This window comes from Diadema antillarum, unplaced genomic scaffold (genome assembly GCF_040938485.1).
Source record: "Diadema antillarum isolate AM-2024a unplaced genomic scaffold, OU_Dant_1.0 scf00000042, whole genome shotgun sequence".
In the NCBI taxonomy this organism is placed as follows: Eukaryota; Metazoa; Echinodermata; class Echinoidea; order Diadematoida; family Diadematidae; genus Diadema; species Diadema antillarum.
Window position 1 is genome coordinate 232723 of NW_027270931.1, and position 19142 is coordinate 251864.

The 19142-nt window shown below is 38.3% G+C and overlaps 1 protein-coding gene across 1 annotated transcript in view; it reads left to right on the forward strand.

Annotated features, from left to right (window-relative positions):
- LOC139713064 (uncharacterized) overlaps positions 1-19142 on the forward strand; it is a 141296-nt gene that overhangs the window by 97524 nt on the left and 24630 nt on the right. Inside the window, exons 6-11 of the mRNA XM_071624829.1 lie at positions 4482-4821; positions 5397-5550; positions 9218-9367; positions 14462-14596; positions 15746-15910; positions 18012-18144. Coding sequence (XP_071480930.1) covers positions 4482-4821; positions 5397-5550; positions 9218-9367; positions 14462-14596; positions 15746-15910; positions 18012-18144 — 1077 coding nt within the window. The remainder of the gene's footprint in view (positions 1-4481; positions 4822-5396; positions 5551-9217; positions 9368-14461; positions 14597-15745; positions 15911-18011; positions 18145-19142) is intronic.

The window sequence follows — 19142 nt, forward strand, 5'->3', positions numbered from 1 at the left end:
ACATTGCAAGAAATCTCTTGGAAAGGATAGGGAGTAAATGCAAGGAAAGTTTAGTTTTGTATGTCTGATTTTAGAAAGATACGTACATCATTGTTGTCGCAACTGCCTATTTTCAAGAGATACATGTATATCCTTGTACTCGTCAAAGCAATGGTATAAAATATATATATATATATATATATATATATATATATATATATATATATATATATATATATATATATATATATATATATTATTGACTCTAAAACTGCCCGACCATTTTTATAGATCGGTAAGACATATTGAAGGAATGATTACATAAGATTGTATGCCCCAATAATTCCAGCTTGCAATAAAAACCTTTGCCATGGATGACAGTTCAGCAACAGCCAGTCAGCTGAGAGCATGTCAGTTGTTGCTATGGTAATGCTAATGATGGTATGTTGCAATTATTGCAGAGTGTTAAATGAAGAGGGCCTCGGGTGTGACAAGAGTGTACTGACTACCTTAGATGTGAAGTTTCTACGAGTTGAAGGTCGGTCTCTGCAAATCCTTATGATGCTAGAGGGGAGAGGAGAGTGGTTAGAGCATTGAAAAAGACTAGCCCCGTAGGAGCTAATTCTGTATCCATGAAATTAGATTTTAAAGGAACATGGTAGTCTATGAAATAATTTAAAACTATATGATCAAAAGTGAAATAAAACCTGCAGGTTCATCAAATATTTGAGTAAAACTAATGAATGAGTAGAATTATTAGTATTTGTAATATCATTTTTTAAAAATGGCATCGTATGGCAGACTGAAAATGGCGTCTTTGGTCATATGACTATGACATCATAACTTTAGATGAGCAGCTGTTTGGCTTGCACTATACAATAGATATCACCTGTTTCCAGATTTCTGTCATAAATGTTCTTTGTTTTGTTGCATTTCTATTCTAACCTCTCTTCAAGGTCCATTGATACAAGAAGTTTTCCGTACACTTTTTAATAAAGAGTGAAAGTGCTCCTTTATGTGATTTTTGGGGAAAAGTTTTATGTTTAGAGATTTTGTCTAGACATTACAAATGGAGAACCGCTCAACTATGACATCATTATTGCAATATAGAGCAGTGAGACATTTCCATGGTCAGTATAGAATGCCATTATTAGTGATGTTTAAAAAGATACTTGAGAAGGTACTAAATGCTTTGTAAATCCCTGTGTTGATTCAGTCTTTAGATGCCTCAGGCCTCAAGTTAGTTTCACTTTTGTGGTATAATATCTGCATCAAGGGGCCTTGCACATGATCACAGGAAGTTTGTGTATCTATGGGATTTGTGAGCCATTGGCAATACAAAATCAAGTTGTCTCCGGTTTCTATTCTGTCGCTGATTACACCAATTTACTGTATATTTATTTATAAGAGGAGAGGAAACGTGAACTTTTTTAACAGCTCAGCACTATTCCGAGGAGTGAAGGGGAAATTGATTGGTTTAATATGTATTACCCTACAAGTCAACATTATCATTTGAGGACTACATTTAATTACAGGAAATTTATATCTGTTTCGTAATCTCTGGAATGGACCTGACATGTGAGAAAGATAGACAGACATTATTAAAGTTGTCTTTTGATTACATATTATACTATATATAGATGAACTGTGAAAGTTCTTAAAGCAAATGTTGTATTGTATATAATACCGACTTGCATAATTACACCCACTGGCTGAGCAAGTACCTTTCGTCATTGTTTTGAAATAGATGAAAGTGAGAGGAAATGAAATGTATTAAAGATTTGGTGTTACTTTCATGCACATTTGAACTATGAAAAAGACAGATGAATGTTCCGTTGAATAAATGTTAATGCCAGCGTCTTGACCATCATTTGAAATTTAAACTTTTAAAAGCCATCTCCAAATTGATTTGATAAATAATTTAAAATGTAAATAAACAGAATGATGCAAGTTTCTTCAGAACCTGAAAAGGCATGTAAAGAAAGTCAAGGAATGTGGAAGTTCCACATATTTTCGCAAAGCAGTGATCTTTCACACATAATAAATATTGACATGTGTTAATAATGTGTTTGGTAGAGAATCTAGAAACTGTATATGTACAGCAAGAAGGAGGGTGGTGTTTATGACTGCTTAACCCATTGAGGATGAGTCCTGAGCGTACTCGGGCATGTGTCTATGGGAAAGGGGTGTTGTAGCAAAATCAGTCCGTCCTCAACTGCTTAATATCAACAATCCACCCTCTGCACAGAAACAGACTGAGTAGAATTGAAATAGCATCGGAGTTTGCCAAGTTGCCAAATGGAGAGGAAGTTTGAATCAAAATTTGATGCTCAACTTGGACACTAGATTTAAACCTAAAGATGAACTTTTCCCACAAACTGTCACACGTCCAACTTATCATTATTCAAACTAGACTGGTTTCCAGGATTCTTGCTGCTGAAGCCTAAATATTTTGTCTTCTTTTAGCATGGATGATTCTCCCCAGTACTGACTTGAGATATCTCCAAAATCTTTCATATGACTGAATAAAATGTGTTTAATTAATATACCCATCAGTGTTGAATAAAGACTAGTGTTTTCTGATCCCACTCCATATCTAGACGATACTCTGGCCAATGTCTAAAATGAAATTGCACAAAGGTACATAACTCAAGCTTATATATGGCCCTTGTTTGAGCATTGTCGATTTGGACTGAATACTGATTTGAAATGTGTTCAAAGCTTTTCATGTAACCCTCCTCAAAATGCTGTAAGAGATAGAAACTCATACCTTCTATATATATTGCTTGTGATATCAGACTGTTCTATTCAGTATACAATACCTGCAATGTCATATTCCTTTGATGCTAGTGAGGCTAAAAACGGAGAGGACATTTAGCTTGTATGGGGATACTAGGTATTCTGTCTCTTTCTCTTGTTGCGTCAGGGACAGGTACGACTTGCGGCTCATTTGTTTTTGTGGTGGGCCAAGGATATTAGTGTGATTTCCTCGTCACCAGGCTATTAATACTCCTTGGTGAGAGGAAGGGGGGGGGGGGATTTAATTTGACATGATGTCATGCTGGAAATATCTGTCGCGGAATCCCAGTAAAGGGTCATAGTGATGGGATTCCCTCAGTATTACATGCCAGTTTGTGATTATATAACTCTTGTGCATATTTCCCAAGAAACCTCACTTTTTTTCTCAGCTGGTTTAGGCACTTTACTTTTTTAAAAGCAACCTAATGCTTAACCTGTTAAAGATTACTGTACTTATGTATAAGCTGTTATTTTTGTGAGGGTTTAAAATATGCACATTTTTGCAAATTTCATGAATCACAGTTGAATCACGAATTTAACAACATACGAAAATGTCGCCATGTGCTAGGTTTATAGTGCATTTGTGATAGCGTCAGTGTCATTTTGTGAAAACAACATCTTGTGAAAATGTCTGTAACCCTCTCATTCTCGTAAGTAACTGTATGTGAAAATAACAGCTTATACAGTAGTGTTGATACTCGGGCAAGTGTCCATCGGAAAATGTGTGTTATAGCAATATCAGCTCATCCTCAAGGGGTTAAGCATGCTCTATGTAAAATTTATGATATTCACATTCCAACAAAGAATGAACTTGTGTATATTCTAGGTGCCCAGAATGGCCTGTCAGTTAGCCTTTAGGGAAGAATCCATTTCATTGTTGTGCATCAAATGCATTAATAAACTTTTTCCATTATTATTGTCAAATACTAGACTTTAACGAACAAATTGTAACTGTCACGTGAATGCTCTGGCAAGCACCCTTCATACAGATTACATTCTTGGATAATCATTATATCAGAGATGTATTATGAATTTCTATTATAAACAAGCATGCCTGTTATCGCAAATGTACTTTTTCTGCTTGGGCGCAAAGTGGAACTACACACTGGCTTTAAATGTAGCATGGCTATCAAAAGGGTGTGATGTGAGTTTCATTGCATCTCCATTTAATACTTTGTGGCATGTAGAGGCCCACACCAATATGTTGTAGACCTTGAGATGTATGGCTTTATTTCAAAATGAAACTACTTCTACTACTTCTAGTTACGGTACTACTGGTTCTAGTACAATTGCTTTCATATTTGAATCTCTTTGATATATCCAATGTTTTCCATTGATTTACTTTCGTATTCAGTGGTCCTCAAATGGAGACACAGCACTGCATTGTATCCTATCTTTAAATTAACATCAACGTTCGTTAGGACCAACAGTATGTCTTTCAGTTAGTACCCCGGGAGGTTGATGGTTTAGATCATTTTTCCAATTACCTTGAAAGAATTCACCATGTGTTTGCTTTCACAAGTGCAATGTTCTTTGAATAATTCAAGGGAAGAAAAACTTATTGCTGCATATATCATTATTAAAGTATAATATTAGTAGTGTTCATGCAAAATAAGTGGAGAATTTTTCATGTACAGCTTAAATTACAAAATATGTTTAACAAGTAGACATTGATGGCTGGTGTATATTTTTTCTTCATCCAGGCTGCATCTCCTACAAAGGGTCTAGCAGCCGATCCCACAATACCACGCTATAGTTTAGAGAGGAGGCCAGCTGCGCCAGGCACCATCACATATGGAACCATTACACCCGGCACCATAGTGCCAGGTACTATTGCACCAGGCACCATTACACCGGGTGCCATTACACCAGGGGCCATTACACCGGATGGTATAGTGCCGGGGCTGACAACACCTGGAGCTATTACACCGGGGGCAGAGAGCGACACCAGCATTGAGAGCGGGGCAAGGAGAGACATTGCGGCGGCGTTCCTGCTGCCCAGCCCCGGAACACCAACCAGCACATTCAACGGTGGTGTTTGTGGTTAGTATACACTTTGGTGTTTGTGTCGATCATACCTTCTATCGGATGACAGGACAAAAATTATCATCTCATGTGTTGAGGTGTGAATTTTCTTCAATTTGTCTCCCTCTACAAATGAAATTCATAAGATCACAACTGCCGATCTATGATTTAACAATCATGTCAGAAACAGGAACCATGGGACTCGATCCTGTCATCTACTGCTTATAAATTTCATTTGAAGAGGGAGACAAATTGAAAAAAATTCACACCTCAACATTCACCCCTTTGCTTTACTCTTGCTTTTATCATCCCATGTGTTGTCGGGAAGTTTGCATGGTGATGTATAAATGAGGAAGAGAGATTTGCAGTAATATACACTTGGTGTTAACACAAACCTCTCTTCCTCAAGTGTCATCTTCATTGTAGATCTGTATTTTGAAAGTGATGTTACATGTATATGGAAGAATTTTAAAAGTTAGACACAGTGTTAAGTGTCAGTCCATGGTGCTTATCAGAGTCAGGAGTGAGCATATCCGTCCAACAACTTTTCATCTGTCCTATTTGCTCTCTCATCGTCCATTTCGGATTCGTAGTCGAGTCACCAGACCTCTCCCCGACCTCCATCCGGAGTTCCATCAGTATAACGTCCCACGGCTCCGTGGACGACGTGGGGTCTGTCGGAGACCTGAAGGAGCCGTCCCTCTCCCTCGTCAGAGAAAACAGCGAGCAGAGCATCAGTGAGAAGGAGTAAGTTTCACCATCACCTCACATCAAGCCTGACATTTAATCCATTCCATACTGAATTCCGAAATCCACATAAACTTTATACACAGGCCACCAGGTTCCCATAGGGATTAGGTTAACATAAAGAGTGATCTTCCATCTCAATACCACCAAGAAATCCCTGGATGAGATTTTGTGGTACATACCAATGATAGACTGAAGAATTCTGAGCTTTAATGTAAAACGCAACTTGTCCAGATCTTATGTTCTTAACCCACCAAAATAAATGATTAAAAATCCAACATGAAGATATGTTACTTTTGAGGAAATGGGCTATTCAAGGGCCTCCTATTTTAAAGTGAACCATTCCAGTAAGTAGAGCACATCATTCCATGTATTACTGGTATTAAACAGAAAGGCCAATGTTCATATCAAAATCAAATTTCAAAATCAGCCTGTCGTGCAAAATGGCTAATGCATGGCAACCTTTTGACTCATCCATGTGTAGCCTGTCAGTCAGTTCTTGATGCTGTTTTGTTCTGTTGATTCTGTTGATTATGTTGACTCTTTTTTATTCTGTACCAAGTAATGATTACAGAGGGATTGCATAGGTTTCTAAATTCTCTCAGTTCCCTGCGTGCGTGCCTGTCAAAATTTGTTTTTTGTTATGTATACTCTCTTGTCCAAAATGTTGCTGCTTTTAGGGAGGAACCCACTGAAGTTATCTTGAATTAGCTGGCAAATCTTCATACCTTCCCATTTAAGTTAAATTGGACAGAAAGAAAGAAAAAAAATGGTATGTAAGGAGAATTACATACAAAAAGGACCCTTGGCACCGAGATTGGCATAGGAGTGAAACAGTGCTTCTGGTACTTGAAGAGAAATGCGAGCCACTCTTTATTGCCAGGCACTGCGGTATCATTCACGTTTGGGGTGAGGAGCCCAACATGTGTTCTTGTCCTCATCTCATCAATGGGTTGGAGACGGGGATTCCTGGGCCCCATGTCTGTCTCGTCTCATGTGTCTCTACTTTGCTCTCTTTATTGGGTACTTTGTCTGCTTGTCTGTCTGTCTGTCTATCTGTTTATCTGTCTGTCTGTCTGTCTGTCTATATGTTTATCTGTCTGTCTATCTCTCTGTCTGTCAGTCAGTCTGTCTCTGCATTTTTCTATCTGTCTGTCTCTCTATGTCTTCAATATCTATTTGTCTTGTCTTTTTGTCTCTCTGTCTATCTGTCTCTTAGTCTGTATGTCTATCTGCCTGTCAGTTTGTCTGTCTGTCTGTTTATCTGTGCTGATCTTCTCTCCTTCCCTCTTATATTGATTCTACTCCATGCTCTTTCTCTCTCTATGTCTGTCTGTTTGTCTCACTGTACAAATCTGTCTTTCCACCATCTCTCTTAAAGTCTCCCTTGTCTCTTTGTCTTACACAGTGCTCCTCTGTTTGTCTTTTCCTCTGTCTGTATGTCTGTCTGTATGTACCCATCCTTCCCCTGTCCCACCTTTTTTCCCTTCACTCTCCTTCTTTAAATGGTCTGTTCATCGTCTTTCTGTCTCTACTCCTTCTCTCTGATATTTTTCTCTTACTCTGTTATTTACTGTCTCTCTGTTCTTCTGACTCTAGCTATCTGTGTCCTTCTCCATCCTGTTCTTTCCCTTTTCATTCTTAATTTCTCTGTCTGGTTGCCCATTTGTCTATATCCAGTATTGCATGTTTTTCATATCTTTTCTTCATGCTTCCTTTTCAGTATTCTGTTTGTCTCTGTCCATCTTTCTTTCTGCATATATCTATTCCCTCTTCTCTCCGAACTCTTTTTCGACATTCTTTCATACTCTTTGTCCTTCTGTCTGTCTGTCTGCCTGTCTGTAATCCTCTCGGGCCATTTACTCTTCTCTTTGCTCTGCTTGCTTGCTTTCTTTCTCTCCCTCCTCCACTCTCTGTGTCCGTCCCATACCTGTGATAATAGCACACCCCTTGATCTGTGGGCCGGTCATGAGCATCAAAGACATTTCTGAGATGTTTGGTTGGGGGTCGAAGGGATGTTCGCAACTTGACATCTATGCCGTCTGCGTTCTTTGCCTGAGCACTTCTCCTCTTTAATAGGCAGAAAGAAACTATTCATCCCTAATTTGCTTTATAAGCATCATACTTTATGATAGGTCACTCAGAGTGTAAAAGATCATTTTAAACAAGTGAAGAAAGAAATTGGTACAATGCATATAAAGCATGTTCATATTAATTTCATGCTGAAAATCGAAGCTTCAAAGTCATTCAAATTCAAAATATAAATTGAAGATGGAAGGGGCATTTCCATTCTCAGTGCATGGCCCATGAAAATTTAACAGTGAACTTTATATCATGAGAAATGTATGGTCAAAAATGTCCCTCTGAGTTTGCTCCATTCGACAAGATTTACATGTATTTCTCTTTGCCACATGAGAGGTAAATGTACTTCAGCAAAATGTCACTAAAATGGTGAATCTAAATGATAATCTATAATGAAAGTTTTAAGCCCTTTTTACACATGTGTTTCTTAACCCCGGACTTTCTCTGACCAAGGACTATCGTTAGTCCCGTACCAAATTTTTCAGCTTTTTACACTGGCCAATTAGTCCCGTACTATCTCTTGTCCGGGGCTAAGGAGAAAACTGACCTTTTTACACTCGTATTTCTTAGCCCCGGACTTTCCAAACCACATGAATATTCATGATTACGCTGTGCACTGTACACGTACACGCACGCACCGGCAGCACTTGATTACCTCGTTTCTGATTGGTCAGTGGGGGTCGGACTTCGTCTCCGTCGCTTAGCCCCAGATTGTTTTTTCGTTCTGTTTACACTCACTTGCTTGGCACCGCAATTGCGGTGCTAACCCTGCTATTTTGCAGGGCCAGATAGTACGGGATTATCGGTGGGGCTAGCCCACTTTGGCAAAAACGAGTGTAAACAGAAAGTGGGCTAAGGATAGTCCCGTACCAACGGTGGGGCTAAGGGCCCCCCCCCCCCCCCTTAGCCCCACCGTTGGTACGGGACTAAGCAAAAATTTACAAGTGTAAAAAGCCCTTTTAGAGAGTAGGAAATGTCCAGTAATTCTATTGATAATGTATATTAATTTATGCAAAAATATTTTTCTAAATTTTCCTAATAACTGTGAGTCCTGTGAGAAGAGTATTAAAGATAATGCAAAAGGCTTTCAAATACTGCTGCTGCTATTACCATCATTAAGAGATATGTTTATAGTGAATTTGGCTCACTCAATCAAATCTGTCTTCATGGTGAGTACAAAAAAAATTGATATGCTTAGAAAATTGCCATTTATTTTGATAAACAGCCATACCATGCACAAAAGGTTATCGTCCATGTTTTATAAGGGTGTTTAATATTCCAAATCATTTGGTGTCATTTGGTATCATCACCACAATAGAGTACCGAAGGGATGATGGCAGTCTTTTGTTATAGCTTAATGCTGGTTTCTAATAACATATCTTTGCACAAGGCTTCAGGCAGCGGGGTGGAGTGTAGTATCATGGTTAGCAACCACCGTGTTCACAGGTCTTCAGACTACATGAGGTTGTGTAGAACCAGTTTCCATGGCAATGAACTGCTACTATGATGATGCCACGCCTTAATAGTAGTCTATGGATATGATGTGCTCAAAATGATTACCTCATGTCTCTATGGCTTTTCACAGCAACATGGTGTTTGAGGATTCTGGCAAGGGGGTGGAGGATGGAGAGGGTGACGTGGAGAGCACCAGTGATGCTGGCACGGAGGAAGACCTGGAGGAGCTCGATAAGGAGACACTCATACTCCGCCTCCAGGTTGCCAGGGAGGAGAAACTGTGAGCCAATCAGATTAACTTTGTATTAGAATCCTTTATTATTGTTGTTGGTATTTTCTGTGTGTATATGTTTGTGTGTGTGGAATTTGTGTGCATGTGTGTGTATAGTGGTGTTGGTACATGCATTTTTAGGAGGATTCTTTGGGATGTGTGGTTAACTGTTACAGTGGGCAGGCATTGCATGACTTGGAATGTTTCATTTATTACAAGATTAAACACATTGTGATGGGTGCAATATGAGGTTATAATGAATACCTGATGTCCAGTGTACATATGTTGTTGTTTTTTTATTTATTTATTTCAGTTAATTTTACCTACTAATGGAATGGACAGATTGTAATGAATCCATTGCTGTTGAAAGTTTCTTTCTGTGTACCAGATAGGTTGTCATTGTAAATTATTGTTACTGTTTTTTTTTTCTTCGTAAAAGTTACAAGGGCTAACATATTTCAAACAGATGAGTAGGATAAGTACAAGACTAATAATTCTATCATATTAACACATTAGCTACAATAATTTCTTATTCCTGTAGACATTGTATAGAGCCTACTAGAGACCCAAAGGTGATGGCTTAATGTCATCCTAGTTCTCACCTGACAAACCTCACTCAGCACCACTGATATTGTTTCTGCCAGCATTTTTGAGAATCTTGTTCATCAGGGTACCTCCAAAATAATGGCAAGGGTTATTTGATTGTAAATGAATCAACTTGTCTCTGAATTTGAAGGGATTATGGGGCATAGTAGTATATTTGCAGTCAACCTATGGTGCAGGTTTACCTGTGCTGGTATACTTTCTTTTGATGATGAGAATGATGCCACATTCCAGTAGCTTTAGCTTCTCAGAAACTAGAAAGCAAAATTTGTGCATACGAAGAGGTTAGATTAAAAATTGAGTGGTATACACATGTATTCGGATAGCAAAGACGATTTCACAAGTATTTTGGTAAATCAGCGTTGATATGACATTGATTTACCCCTTACCCTACTCCCCCCCCCCCAAAAAAAAAAAAAGAAAAAGAAAAAAGAAAAAAGAAGAAGACAGTAATGACCACTGGTTTGTACATGTACATGTATATACTGCTTTGGCTGTTTAGTCACAATGCTTGTGTTTTGCCAGCATTTAGAAATGATTATTCAAGTATCTTCACATTTTACAGTACCAGAAATTTATGGGATTATTAGAGGAAATGAACTAACCTTTAAAATTCTTCTATGGGCTTAGGAAACGAAATCTGTGTCACAGGTTGTGTGTAATAACGTCGATCGTGGATCACGCGAGGGAGATTGAGATGTGTTTTTATTAGGCGTGATAGTGGTGTCTCACCTGGCAAACGATTTGCCCGATCCAGAGCACTCGTGCAGGAATTTGCTACAGTAGGTTGGGGCCGTAATGTTTCTGACAGAATGTTGGGAGCAGAAACATGGTATAATTGCCACGCATACCTGGCAGTGTGCTTAGCAGTCTCAAGGGGGGGGGGGGGGGAGAGCTTATTGGGTGTGGGCTTCCTTTTAACACTTTGTGCACCTTGAGTTCTTATTGGCGCAGAAAAGCCCTTAGTGTTCTACACACTGTCCAAAGTTCCTGGCACAGAAACTGGTATAGTTATTTAAAACCATCTATATTCTTAGGGGTCTTGTCCCAGTTACTATCAAATGTGCAAGACCTAGAGGTAGGGATTCAAAATCTCAGTGGGGAATGGGGTAACATCTATAGACTGATCATATTGTGAATGAAACATTTTCAATTCTACTTTCAGTCCAGACAGGTATACTGTATTACTGAGATGGAGGCAATGTAGATGGGTATATTGCCTTTTTAGAGGTGTTACATAACACTGAACATCCCTGTTGGAGTTATATTTTCCCCAAGAGATTATTATATTTTCCCTGAAGTATGCAGTGCTGAGGGAAATTATTGTCTCGAGGGGAAAATGTAAGTCCCGGGAGAGACTGTCAAAATATAACAATGATAGACAAGGCAATATTTGTTTAATGCAGTATGGTCGGCATGAATACACATCATCTTATTCTAGCCCTGTTGGCAGGCAGTCACATTCTGAAATTACTAGTATATGTATTTACCTGACTTAATGTCACTGTTTGCAATTAACCATTTTGATCCTTCTAGCATTAGTCACATAATTGCATTATGACCAATCACTAACCAGTATAGATATATTACATGTGTATATAGACCATCTTTTTTTTTTGTGTGTGTGTGTGTGTGTATAATACACACATATAGAAAGAAGGTTAAATACCCGATACATTGTGTTTACCGTGGATAATTTTTATGTGAATTTTATTAATTGACTGATATTTGTCAAATGAACACTTTGTGATAATATTGCCTCCGTAATACAGAGTTGTTCAATTGACCAATTTTTCTTGAAAAGAGTTATCACTCTGTGTCATTACACTGCCATGTTCTCTAGATTGTGAAGTCAACCATTCAAAAAAATAGTCTCACAAGTCGTGAAATATGATACTTGTGAAATATTGTGCTCATAAAACATTATGGCGTATACAGTAGTTTATAGATCATGTAAAGAAATAAGATAGGTATGTGGATAGGCTGATGGACAGACAGACAGACAGAAAGAAAGAAAGATAAGTTGATAAGTAGGTATATTAATAGATAGATAGATAGATAGATGGATAGATAGATAGATAGATGGATGAATAGATAGATAAATAGATTAATAGATAGATGGATAGATAGATGGATAGATAGATGGATAGATAGATAGATGGATAGATAGATAGATGGATAGCTAGCTAGATAGATAGATAGATAAAGAAACAAAAAGAGAGAGGGGAGAGAGAAAGATGAAAGTTATACTCGAACTTTCATTTGCTGTGGCTAGAACCGTTACTAATATTAAATGTGAAATGTTCCTTATTATATGTTAAAACATGAAGTCAGCATAGTAACTATGGTTAGTCAAAGTTTAAATGAGACTTTTATTTTTCCATGGCACCTGCTGAAATCATGATATGCCATTTAATCAGAATATTTGGTCCACTGATGGAAAAAAAAAAGTATGAATTGGTGTAGATATTCCCAAATTTGCATTTGTGCATCAACAGCCTCTGTGAAAAATGCTTCAGTGTTAAATAGTATTCTGACAACTAAATCCAATCTATCAGTCATTACTGATGCACATGATTTGTACACACATCTTTGTGTATGAGAGATATAGATAATTGATGCCTACTAGTAACTGTCATGCCTACCAGACCATGCAATGAATTATTCATGAGGGAGCAACAAGCAACAAGCCATAATTCCTGGTAAAGTGTGATATTCTTGGAATTGGTTCCAAATCTTTCATACCCTGGATCTCATTTCAATGGGCCTTCCCTCGCAGCATCACATGGCATTATAGTGAAAAAAAGCAATAAAATATTGATGAAAATGGCTTTCAACATGAAACACTGATTGAAAGGAAATGTATTACATTCAAGCTTTGTACATCACTATGTATAGAAAGGTGTTTCCTATTTTCATGTATATGGCAAGTATCCAGATAGTCCACACAGACATCTGGGCCCTGTTTTATCAAAAGATATATCAATTATAAATTTCCTTATCACACAGGCTGCCATAGACTTATGATAGAAATCAACTATCTAATCAATCATAACTCTTCATAAAAACAGGGCCCTGATTCCATAAAATAGTTCACAAAATAAAGTTAAAAGTGTGTGTGTATGTATGTGTGTGTGTGTGTCTGTCTGTCTATCTGTCTGTCTGTCTATCTGTCTGTTTGGATGGCTGGCTGGCTGGCTGGCTGGCTGGCTGTGTATCTGGCCATTGTCATATTGGGACCTTTATACTGTATGTCCCATTTAAAAAAAAAAAAAAAAAAATTAATCACTCTTTCCGCAACGATAACTAGTCAATCAGTCCAAATGCAATTTCAAGATATAAGACTATAACTTATTACCTAGATCTTACAGGAAACCCCATTCTATGTGCTTCAGTGGTCAAAGAGAAATGAGGATCTTTGCAAAGCATGTCAGGAATCCCGTTCCTCCAAGTTCTGTCTATTGTGTTCAAAGTTTAAAGAGCATCCAAGTGCTTAACTCAGAAGAAATTGACCCATGACATGCTTCACAGCGATCAACATTTTTCTGTAACTACTTAACCTTGGTGAATGGGTTTTTCTGCAAAATGTAGGTAAGAAGTTATAGTTTAATTCCCTAGAATAGCATTCAGTTTGTTTAATAATTTTAAAAGTTATCAATAGAAAATGTGATTGTAGGGGTTGTTTGTGTGTGTGTGTGTGTGTGTTTGTTTGTTTGTTTGTTTGTTTGTTTGTTTGTTTGTTTTTAGGAGGAGGGGGGCATACTGTACAGATTGATTTATGCATTAATCACTCAAGAATTTGCAAGCAAAGTGAATTTTCACCATGCAGGCATATTGCCTGTCTTATTTCTCTCATTTTCAGTTTATGGTGGCCTGTGGATGTGATGTTATAATTGTTTCTCTTGCGACCATTATGACTTTGTTATGTCTTGGTATTTATTATAATGAAAAGAATATTAGTGGCATGAAGTAAAGAGACTTTTGATCCATCTACCTTTAGAAATATATGTGTTTGTCAAACCAGTCCACTTACCTAACATTGTCATCACTCAAAAAAAAAAAAGGCAAAACTTACATTAGCTTTTTATTGTCCAATGCAAACTAGATTTGATTGACTGTAGTGGTGAAACTACATTTAAAATGTTGGTAAGAGTTAGGCTTGTTTTGTTTTGTTTTGTGTACATGACTCACATCTTCAATATCACGTAATACGTTTTTTTTTTTTTTTTTTGAGTGTGTTCACTAAATTTGTTTCAGCTTCCACTTAAAACATTTTGAGAGAAAAAAAATGCATCACAAACGTATGAGAAAATGTGGAATATTACCTGAATACGAGTTGACCTTTGCTGAAGCTGAATTGCATGACGTATGCAACATCAGAAATACATCTTTGTGTTGGTATAATTCAGGGGATGCCAAATGACTTGTGACAATTAATCCCAAGCGATGGATTCTGGATTTCTCCCCCGTTTTCCCCCCACCCCCTCATCCCCAATGCAGGGAGACGCAGCGGAAGCTGAAAAGTGCGATGAACCGAGAGACAACCTACCAGCAGATGCTGAAGAAGAGAGAGCAAGACATCATGAGACTGGATGACAAACTGGGACAACTGGAGCAGGTCCAGCATCTCAGCAGGTAGATGGAGAAAGAGAGAGATATAGAGGAATAGATAAAGATAAAAAGATGGAGATTATGGTGGAAGAAAGAAGCAGAGATACAGATAGATGATAGAGGAAAAACAGAGAGACATGCAGAGAGGTTGGGTGAGAGAGAAATGTATAGAGATGATAAGGGGGAGAGAGAGGTATATAGAGAGATGGTAAGAGAGAGAAAGAGATACATATACAGAGAGATAGGTGGAGTAAGAGAGAGATATATATAGTGAGATGGTATTAAGGGAGTAAGAGAGGGAGATATATATGTATAAAGACGGAATGATGGAGGTTATGATGGGCAACAGAAGGAGAGTTACAAATGTTAAGGGCGGAGAGAGAGAGAATAGATTTAGAGAGAAATTTACAGAGAAGGGTGGGTCAAGAGAAATATATAGAGAGAGATGAGAGAGACAAGAAAGAGACGGTAAAGAAAGACGGAGAAAAAGAGATAGAAATATACATAGAGATAGAGAGAAAGAAAGAGACAGACAAAAAGATATATAGAGAGAGAGGAGAGGGAAGAGAAGGAGAATGATAAAGATTGTTGAGAGAGAGGGAGAGAGAGAGAGGAAAGAGATCACAGATGGAGAGATGAAGAAGAAGAGATTGATTGCAGGAAAGAGAGAGTGAGGGACAGAATGTAAGATATAAAGATAACAAAGTGAAAATGGTATATAGGGAAAAAGACTTCATTACAGTGCAGATAGACAAACACATTTTTTTTTTAAACAGGCACCCAGTTGAAGAAATCTAGAGCCAGATATTGCAAAAACAAGGAAAGAGGATCATTAGAATCAATGTTAAATTTACGTATCTGAGTTTGGATTTAAATCATGTGATAAAGGTAAAACCATGGCATATGTTCAGGTATGGAATAAGAGCAGAAGAGCAAAATTTCCTAGAAGTGATATCTCCTTTCAAGCAAACTCTATAAACCAAATATTTCATTTCTTAGTGAGCGTGGTACAAGTGAATTTACTCAAAGTCTTGTCCTCATCATACAAAAACCCCTCTCAGCCACATCTACGGCAATGAGTCAGTTACTATGGCAACCATATAAGACAGAAATGCAATATACATTCTTGAAATGTGTAGACATTCTTTATCTCTGCATGATCTCCATCCCCAGGGACCTCCTGAATGAGGAAGACTTGAAGATGGCCAAGAGGAATGTCCAGGACCTCCAGGATACACTCAAGATGTACCAGGAGCAGAACGTCTTCCTCAACTCGGAGGTGCGCAAACAGGCGGGACTCAAGTGCCGGGCCCGGGCCAAGATGGAGGGGATGCAGAGGTGAGACAGACATTCATTGGATCCGTTGTTTGATGCTGATGCTCAGCATTCAGTGATTTTTATGACAGGGTCTTCTGAGATTAGATGATCATGCAAGTAATGACAACGCAAGTTTCTATCTGTAATACTTCATGCAAACAAAGGGAAAGCGGCCAGAAACATATCTTTTTATATCATATGTCTTTCTGGTCGGTCTCTCTTTGTTTGCGTTTATGATATTTTCAAAAAGATGCATCACTTTCGCACTCCCTTACATTTACCCTGGTTTATATCAGGTTTTATAAAGCTTCTGACCACACAAGTGATGAAAATATGGGGTTTTAGGGCTTTTCATAGCTCAGTCAGTAAGAGTATTGGTCTAGCAATCTGAAAGTCTCATGTTTAAATCCTGATGGAATCCCATTTTTTTTGGGCATTTTTCATTCAATCTTTACTACTCTAACCAGTTGACAAATATTCTTCAAAAGAAAGAATTAAGGGCTGTCACACTCTCCAGAACATCGAAGGCACACTCATTCCCTCCACACCCCTTGGGAAAAATGGTTAATGAATGGCAGTAATGTTTTCCCATTAATTTGATAAAAGAAACATGGAAAAACTTGCTGTCAGACTAAGTTTCCATATTTTGTCATTTAATACCCATAAATTTTGATCAGCTTAGAGGCAGATTTAATTATTCGTCATCTCTCGAGGGTGATTCCCTCATATTTTTTTTTTCTCCGCCCGGCAAGCTTGCATCAGTAACTTGGGAGATTAAGAGATTATATATGAAAGGAACATTTGATTAATCCATCTCATTGAAGATTTGAATGACTCAGCAAGGTCAAACATTAGCTCAAAGAGCAAGGCTGCCGCGTACAGATGCTTTCTCTGAAAGATATTTGTCTGTTAACGACTCGAGGGAAACATTCCCTATGCCAGCGACCATCTGTCTTCTTTGGGGCCGAATATTTTTCTTTCTTTAGAAGAGGTAACTGTCTCTTGGTGAGGGAATGTCATTTGCAAAGGCTCTCACTGTTCTGTGTGTGTGGCTGTGTACGTAAGTGTATAAATATCTATGTTTGTGTGTATGTGTGTGTGTGTCTGTGTCTGTGTACATGTATCTCCCTGGCTATGCTTTCTCTCTCTCTTTCTTTCTTACTCAACAATTTTATTCCCCTCCATTTAAGATTTTGTTTCGGTAACATGCCCCAGTGAACACAAAGGCATTTCTTTGTATTTGATGATGGCTGATTTGAATACAAATATCATGCTTCATAGTATTGTGAGTGGGAATCATTGACAAGAATGTTTGAAGTCAGGAAAATAAGATAATTGAGAGTCAAGAGATCAGGTATTTTGGGATGTTGAATTTCGGCCCATCAGGAGATGAACCAAAATCAGTTCTTGAGCATTTTGTGGGATAAAATATGAACAAAAACAAACCTAAAAAGAGTTCATGATATGTTTTGTGGTTTCTTTTATTTATGTTGTTGTTGTTGTTTTTTAGTCTTTTTTTGTATTGGAGAGTTTTTTGTTGTCCTTTCCTGGAGATCGGTGCAGCAATGAGTATTTCTACTTCATGTAATTTGTGTAAATTTTTGTACTCCATCAGGAGTCTCTGAAAACTAACCATTTGTTCTCTTTCAGCACATATAGCTGTTGAGGATATTTTCACATTATGTACTGAGGTACATAATCTGTCTTGACAAATGAGGGTTTTAAGAATGTAATCTCTGAACCTACTTTGTATGTATTCTGCATGAGAGTCTTTGGCTCTAGCGATTTTGTCAGTAATGCCAAGCACAGCTTGCACAGAAACCTACTAGCACTAACACACGGGCTCAAATGAATATGAAGACACATGCACACACATGCACTTATACACACACATGTACTGCTACTGTATTAGTGTTTAGTCATCTGATGAAGTACACCATTCAACCCATTCAAAATGTGCAGAGGAAATCCTGAAGATATTTTTGCAGGTTTAGGAATTTATGTAGCCAAAAGTTTCACGAGAAATGCAAAAATGAATGTACCGAGAAAATTTCTGCATTTACAGTACTCATATTTGTCTGTTTTCACCCAAATTTCATTGCACCCCCACGACCCGATGCAGGAGGATAGCCCACATGGACGCAGAGTTGACCCGATGCAAGCGAGAGTTCATTCACCTCATGACCTGTCACGTAGAGGTCACGTCACTGGATCACAAAGACAACATTCCTATGAACCTCAACTGGTCTGATGCAGTGAGTCTCTCTCTCTTTCTTACTGTCTCTATTTCTGCCTACAAATTGATTTTTACCTCTGCCAAGGGAGGAGGTTATTAGGTGATACGCTATCAGCGTATCACATATTGTGTTTGCTAAAATCTTCCTTTATTTTTAGGTGATACGCTATCAGCGTATCACCTATTGTGATTGCTAAAATCTTATTTTATTTTTTTTGTTCTTCTTTCTTTCTGGACAATTTTGTGTCATCTATATCTCAACAATGACATGGCAGAATAACATGAAATTTTCAGTCAACATATCTCATGACAATATGTAACCACAATAACATTTTCATGACAATAACATATCTCTGACGTCATCTAGGCGCCTTTTTGTGATTTTTGCACAATGTCACATGATCGATCATAACTTCATAACTAAATGTTATTTCTGTATCATTTGAGGTGGACATAAAGTTCTGGTCACGACTGATCGTCCTGTACTATGCTAATTACCAAGGTCAACATGACTGGCGCGTACGCGCGCGTCAAAATGTTAAAATGCTCACAATGACTTCCCAATGGGAAATCTCGAAGTTTCAGACAATTTCAAGCATTTCAAAAAATTTTCGGGCATTTTCGGGCGCACAGCACATAAGCAACATGCAAATGCACTTTTTATACCCCCGCCAAACGAAGTTTGAAGGGGGTATATAGGAATCAGCGGACGGTCGGTCGGGCGGTCGGTCGGGCGGTCGGGCGGTCGGGCGGTCGGGCGGTCGGGCGGTCGGGCGGTCGGGCGGTCGGTCGGGCGGGCGGTCGGTCCGTTGCAAATCTTGCGTCGCGAACTACTTCCTCAGTTTTCAACCGATTCCCATAAAACTTGGCACAGATGTGTGCCTTGGGTTGTAGATGTGCAAGACGTATTTTTTGACAGTACCCAAAAGTACGTTGCCATGGTAACGGCATATTATGGGCAAAAATGGGTACAAATCTTGCGTCGCGAACTCCTCCCACAGTTTTTGATCAATTTTT